Source organism: Ipomoea triloba, chromosome 11, assembly GCF_003576645.1.
Source record: "Ipomoea triloba cultivar NCNSP0323 chromosome 11, ASM357664v1".
In the NCBI taxonomy this organism is placed as follows: Eukaryota; Viridiplantae; Streptophyta; class Magnoliopsida; order Solanales; family Convolvulaceae; genus Ipomoea; species Ipomoea triloba.
This window is the reverse complement of record NC_044926.1, coordinates 14072908-14080436: the sequence shown is the minus strand read 5'-3', so window position 1 is coordinate 14080436 and position 7529 is coordinate 14072908. Positions and strand designations below refer to the sequence as shown.

At 35.0% G+C, this 7529-nt stretch overlaps 1 protein-coding gene across 2 annotated transcripts in view; it reads right to left on the bottom strand.

The window, feature by feature from the left end:
* Positions 1-604: 604 nt before the first annotated feature.
* The window catches only part of LOC115995816 (gamma-glutamylcyclotransferase 2-3), a 9789-nt gene continuing 2864 nt past the window's right edge, over positions 605-7529 (bottom strand). Inside the window, exons 2-7 of one of the 2 annotated variants that reach the window (XM_031234967.1) lie at positions 7343-7396; positions 5537-5593; positions 5388-5428; positions 5221-5292; positions 1744-1823; positions 605-930 (exon numbers count right to left, since the gene is read on the bottom strand). In XM_031234967.1, the coding sequence (XP_031090827.1) occupies positions 860-930; positions 1744-1823; positions 5221-5292; positions 5388-5428; positions 5537-5593; positions 7343-7396 (375 nt within the window). In that variant the 3' untranslated portion in view covers positions 605-859. The remainder of the gene's footprint in view (positions 931-1743; positions 1824-5220; positions 5293-5387; positions 5429-5536; positions 5594-7342; positions 7397-7529) is intronic. The other variant, XM_031234968.1, reaches the window with a different exon arrangement.

The following is a 7529-nucleotide window of genomic DNA, read 5'->3' as shown; positions in this document are numbered from 1 at the left end:
AAAGTTCTTATCCTACGAATGCCTTTTACTCTTTTTGATATGAGATTGCTCTTCAAATTTCAGGGTAAACAATTCCATTAATACTCGCATATGCCATGACTATCAACAAAAGTCAAAGCCAAACACTAACTCATGTTGAGCAAATCACGGTTAATTGTACATGACTTTTTCCCGAGTCACCCATGCTGATGACAACGCTAGACGAGGGTGGACAAGATTCTGTTAGTACTACCAACGTCATTTACAAAGAGGTTTTCGACAATATGTAATTAACAATTATTTGGCCAAATTCATGCAAGATAACATCACAAAATATGATCGATCTAAACCATCTTTTCAATTACACTATATAATATTTGATGTTATAATTTCTATAATTATATACCGATCCAAATATTCGTAAAATATTATAGCAAACCCATTTCGTGTATAGCACTAGTGCAAACACTTGTTGATTTAAAAACAAAATGAATCATAATTTTTTTATTCATTTTGTTTCTTCAAGACGTGTGACAAAGATTTTACTCACTAATAATCCACTTAATTTTTAGATTAGTGAATGCAATCATGTCAAGTTGTCAACAATTAGCAAGGCAACCAATTGTTTACCTACAAAGTGTGGATTAATTTGGATATCAATTTGAACGTTGTTTTCATTTGAAGAGATGAATTACAGTTTTAAATAATTTAAAGACTTATTTGAGTATTTCTTCTCCTTAAAGAAGTGACGGCGAACACGAGGACGCCAACAACTTGAAGAAATAAATTGCTCCGCACAAGTAATTATGTTTTAGTTTTGGTGTTTCAGATCCATAACTATAAGGCTCAAGAAAGTCTGTCTTCCCTGGCCAATGGTCACTCAGATTGTCTCCCCAAGGATTCGTCGCACCTCCTTAGCGAGATCAGTAACGTGTTTGTCTTCACACCCTACTTCAATCAAACAATGGATGGATTGTTACACGTAATATAACATTCTATAATTATCTCCATTCTCTTATGTATTTATACATATACATATATATATATACATAAATGTGTCTGTGTATATGTTTATTTATTTATTTATGGAGTATTAATTTATATATATTGAAGTCATTTAAATAAATTATATAACATAACCTAAAATACAACCCTAACCAAACAAGATAATATTATATCCTCACAATCTCAACGTCACATTCCCGTACGAGGTAACCCTATATTACCTACGGTATTATTATTATATTATGTGAGCTAAATGTCACATTCTCGTAACATTACCTCTAGGAGGTAACCCTATATTAGCTAGGATATTACGGAGTATTATATTATGTGAACTAAACGTCACATTCCCGTAACAATGCCTTTAGGAGTTAACCTTATATTACCTAGTTGTATTATGTGAACTAAGTGCACCCCCGAAGTATTTTTCAATTTTAAAATGCCATAAATCCATAATTGAGCATTTAGCACTTGTTCACTTTCCAGTTAGTAAGCAATCGGGCTATAGCTTTTGAATAGTTGTGTTATAGTTAATGAACATTTTAGCATTAGAATCATAGAGAACATTTGTGTTATAGTTGGTGATTATTCAATTTCATATTTCATATAAACTTTAAATTTAATGCCCTCCATTGTTTCCACTTGCCTTTCAGTTTTAGTGAAAATGTACATTATGATTACTGAACATGGTACACTACAGAATTTGCCCAAAAGGTGTAAAAGCATAGAAATGGAGGGATCAATGCTGGTAGAACACCTTACCTAACAGACCGAGCGCTTTCTCAAGTTGAAAAAGGTAATCTCTGTTTGGTCCAGAAGGCCCTTCAGCACGAACGATTTGACTGCATGATAGAAGACAAGTTTAGAACACATTTGATATGCAGGAAACTCACATACTTAGCAGTCAATGTTAAAGGGTCAGACACTATGTTATGTTCTCCTTAATGTTTGAAATGAAACTGTTGTAGGCTTGTGGCTTCATTATTAAACAAGCAGCTAAGTTCCTTCAGTGATAAAGTTAATTCTCAGACTGAATCCACTTTTCAACCATATATGATCAAAATAGATAAATTAACTTAAATCCTCAGGTGGTAGCGGTGCCTTGATCGGAGACCTGAGGAGAGAGATCTGGCCAGAAACATATGGGATCTCCGGCGACGTCTGGTGGCGCGTGGCGGTGCGTGCAGCAGCGGATGGCCACCGGATTTCAGACTCAGGCTTGTGACGAGGTTCTAGTTAGGCATGTGGTGATGGTTTGGGAAAAAAACCACTAGGCAAGCGTCGGAACAAAAGAAACAGTCGCAACAGTCGGAATGCAGGGAAAGGTTTAGGCTCTGATACCATGTGAATAATAAAGGGATTCATTGTATTCACTTTCACTATTAAGAACTGTATAGATGTCTCCTATTTATACATGAATGGACTATTAACCTAATGGGCCCATTCTTAAAAGGCCTAGGGTTTCAATAGAAATTAAGCACATAAACATGTCAATTTAATGCATTAATGCCCAAAAACCAGCTAGTTCTGATTGAAATCCGGTGACGAACAACCAGCATGTCGGCTGAGAAGCAGTCGCAGTTGGTCGCCTTCTCAAGCGACATGATTGTCATTCGTCGCCGGATTTCACCCGGAAGTAACCGGAACACTAGTGACCTATTATTACAGGTCACTAACCGGTTTTTGGACCTTGATGCACTAAATTGACATGTTTATGTGCTTAATTGCAGCTTTCAAAAGTTTGAGGGCCTAATAAAATTCTCGTATAATGTTTGGGGGTGTATTTGACCATTTTCCCTAATTTAAGGTGGTTTAGTCCACAGATGGCCACTATCAACACCCAAGGAGGGGGGTAGTCCATTATCAATACACAAGGACTCCTTTAGGATTTTGAAACTCCACCATCTCTGGCCATCTACAAATGATGGTGAAGAGCCAGACCATCTAAAACACACAAAAACCCTTTGTTGATTAGGGTACTCACAATTCTCCAAATGGCTCTGAATTGGGTTTTAGGACCTCCTTCCCTTACACAACCGAACAATAATGTAGATACAATACACATTTTAGTGTCATCTTGAAAAACAAGTGTACAATAAAATTATAGTTCAAGTGAAGATATTTCGTGTTTAAGTTCAATGTGAATCAATCTAATTTGAAAGCTAAGAATGATATAAAAGATGTGTGTATTTGTAAAGTTTTGACACAGGAAGCTTGAGTAGAACATTTTTTTTTTTGAATACAACTAACCCTATTACATTGTAGTATTTGTTCATCTATACTTTCTCAACCTGTTGAAGCACAAAGAGTCAATTCGCCTCCACTGAGGCTCGATGTCATGACCTCCCATACGGGAGGTCACTACATGCCATCTGAGCACAAGGTGCTTGGCAAGCTTGAGTAGAACATAAAGTTTGAGAAAAAAAAATCAAGGGGAACACTTCAATAGAAAAATTAACACGTGAATTTGCTTAGAATTGATAGATTGATATTTGGTTTTCTTGATGAAAAACTGAAGCTAAGTTGAGGCTTCTGTAGTTAGGACAGATTTTTAAGAATACAGAGTCTCACTTCTTTCAGTGTTCAGCTGGACTTCCACTGTGCACTTCAGTAGTATAAAATAAAGACCCTAATGAAAGTTGAAAACCTTTGAGAGAGAGAGAGAGAGAGAGAAACCCTCAGTTGGGGTGACTGGGTTGGTGGTCCTGCAAAGGTATTTCAACCGCACACAAGAAAAGAAAATAATTCACTAGAAATCATTTTAGGAGTCACAGTTGGAGGTCCATGCTTAGGCCAAAGGACAATAAAACAGAGGTGTTTCAACTGTAGGAATAAAATAAGAGAAACACTTGTGTAAAAACATGAGGATAACCCCAGCCAAGATGGCAAGAGATCCACACTTGTAACGACACTCGCTCCCTTGGGTTGAGCCGGTCAGCTATGAGTAACTTAGGTTGGTTTACTTTCTTGTGGTCCTTTGCAGGCTAGAGTCACAAGGCGGGGTTTACCTACACCTGAAAGGGTTGTGGGTTTCCCTCATCATCCAAAAAAAAAAAAAAAAAGAGAAACAGATGTAGGTTTAAGTGTTTAACTAGACACTTCGCTCTACAACCAAAGTGACCAAAACTATGTTGCACATTAAGGAAATTTTAAAACTGAATAATGGAGTTCCAATTTCACTCAAAAATCATTTTGGCATTTTAAAAGGTTATTTTGGATATACAATTGAGCTTAACACAAGGAATATCAACATCCAAACTTCAGAAAACATAATTATCTTATCTACTAGACTAAAGCATAAAAATGATCTACTTAGAAACTGAAGGTTTCTTAAGTGAAGTGAATAACCTATCACATTATTTATTAGAATCAAAACAAATACTATTAGGCATTCAAGCATGCCAACAAGATAGTGTGAGTGTGTGTGTGTGTATCTAAGCTCACTCATAATTAAGTTAAGACAATGACAACAAAAAGAACTTATTAATCTAAAGCTATTAATTCTATAACAGAATTCCTAAGTATATAGTTCAGAGGAAAGAGAATTATCACAGCTTAAGGATCCGTTTGGAAAGCAGGAAAATGACTTCTGGAAAATGAGTCATTTTCCAAAAAACATTTTCCTTTCCCGTGTTTGGTTGCGTTCTGGAAAAATGTCTTGGTGTTTTTGATTCATTTTCTAGAAAATGAGTAGAATTGTATAATTAAGCATTTTAATTATTATTTTTAGAATATAAAAATATTTATAATAATATTAAATATAATTGTAGTTATTAAAATTAAAAAAAAAAAAAAAAGAGGATAACTACGCAATAATTTCTTGTCTAGGGACGAGGGGGGAGGAGTTGAGGGGGCAGAGTTGATCTATACAACAAAACAATGAAACAAAATGTGGTTTGAACTGATGAACGGGAATGAGAAATTGAGAATGCAAACCTTTGCTGTAATATTAGGATCTAAATATAACATGTCACGTTCTGAAACCGTAAAAATAAAAATAAAAAATCACTGGTTCGGAACCATGTTTTGGTTGTTGGCAGAAAATGACATTTTGGCATAAGTTATGTTCCGCCAAAATGCCTTATCAACGGAAAACATTTTCCATTGACTGGATTTTCCTATTGCATCCAAACACTGAAAACCCGGAAAACATGTTCCAGAAGTCATTTTCCGGGTTTTCAAACGGACCCTAAGAAACATGTTTCAATAATGTTAGAGTGTAGAAATTACAAAAAATACCTGGCAATTTCTTCAATTGATGCAGGCCCCAAGTAGTTTTTGTTGATTGTCTTGTCTGGAGATGCTACATATCTAAATAGTGAGATCAGTTTTCTGAGGTAAAACATAAGCAATAAACCATGTAAAATCATGCAATCCATAGCACCTTTTAAGTTTTAACAACTTACACCAGTACATCAGAAATGGCTGGAGTTGAAGCTTTTAAATCCTGAATACAAGTTGGTACAATGTTATGAGATTCAAATTTACTAGTAGTACATAAAAAAAATTTAAAAAAAAAATAAAAAAAATGAAGTGCAATCTTCTTTAGTCTTACAGTGAAAAAATCCAAATAGGCCTTCTTGTCATACTGCTTTTCCCTCACTTCAAGATACTGAATGCATCCAAAGAAAACAGAATAAACAGTTGTCATTATGCATAGTGAAGTTCATCAGAGCTGAATATTGCAGTAAAGGGATAAGTACTAATACATATTCAACTCCTAGAACAACGTTTAGTGTAGATGTGCAGTTCTATTTTGATTATGCAAGAAAACATATTTCTTGTAAGTTGCCACTGATATAATTAAAATTAGAAAAGCTAGCATAAATTAAACCAATTTTCAGAGGAGGCACTACAAAAGAAGATGTCACTTAAAGGTATAAGAACCTTGTGAATTCCTCAGAGAGGCTAAAGATATAGCATGACTATATGAAGAGACTAGCGAAAGAAAACATTAGTTCTTTATTGAGAAGAGAATGGAGTATACTCCTTTTAGTAATCTTTCATCAGTTTGATTCTACTTTATTTTCTTCATCTAATCATAACATTGTTGTTAAGGCGTCGTCTAGGTGACGCCTAGGCGTCCGGTAACGAGCTTGCCTCACTTGAAATGGGTGATACAAGCTCAAGTGTCACCTAGGCATCTTGGACGCCTAACCCGGTACACAAAACCCGGGTCTGACCTGGGTTTTTATTTAAAAATTAAAAAAAATAAAATAAAATAAAATAAAATTGGTCAATTAAAAACCCTACTAATTGACGGCGGACTCCCCGCTCCTTGCCTCACCTTCGACTTCCACCGCCGATCACAACATCGCTGCCACTCCCAGTTAACCTTCTTTCTTCTTCTTCCTTCTTTCTTCATGGCTGTTCTTTTTTCTTTTTCCTTCCGCTTTCTTCTTCTTTCTTAGTGGCTATGTTTTTTTATTTGTTATATAATATAATCTTTTATATAGTTTGTGTTTTGTGTTGGTGAAACACCAATCAATACTGTGAAAGCATCCACATCCATGCCAATAGAGAACAATAGCAGTAGGATTGAGTTTTTCTCTTGGTCTAGATTCAAATCAGCAGTAAATTATTGGATTTGGTGTGAGTATGCTCTCACTCAAAATACTACGGAGTAGTCAGAATTTCAGTAACTGTTATTACTCTGGCAAGCTTAATTCATGAGGTGGCAGAAGAAAAGGGGAAGAGATGGCTTGTCCAAGTCATAGGAGGGCCTTGAGTGGTGAGTGAAAGAGCCCAAAAACCACCTTTATCATTTAATCCTAACTGTATTTCACCATGAATGTTAAAGCAACACTAATGTGACAAGTGATGAAGACAGTGAACTCTACATGTCCAGCCACACAAGCAAAGTCTTTGAGGTTCCCCGTTTTAGACTAGCTAGCTCAGATTAGTCTAGTAAATAGCACAAGGTGGTCACTATCACACTATAATATAATAAACATAGACAAATACTAGAGAAAAGTAACCCTGGTATAGCCTTAACTTGAATACCAGGATTGGAAAAGACTATATCTTAATCACAATGCACTTAGTAAATCGCATCAAAAGAAACAACATTTATTTGAATAACAATCCCAGGAAGAGGTTGAGACTTGAGAGCAAAAGAGCCAAGTTAGATGATAGCTTTCTAACAACTTAACAATTGTATTCCTATGAAGCTTGCTATTAAACCACCATAAAAAAAGGAGATGAACAATTGCATATTTGAGAGTAACATATACATCTCTGAAATGCTTAATAATATGAAATAAAGAAGAAAATCAAAAGCAATTCACAATGACTTGCACATTTAAGATGACTGAAAATAAAAACTAAAATAAACAACAGCTTTTAGAATGCAATGACATACCGTTATTGCTACTTCTTGATCTTCCTTTTTAGTTATCTTGTAGGCAATACCCCACTGAAAAAAAAATAACATATTGAGAATGAGTGGGTTACAATCAGAAAGAAAGAAAGAAAAAAAAAAAAAAAAAAAAAAAAACAAAAAAAAAAACAAAAACAAAAACAAAAAACAAAAAAACAAAAAAAAACAA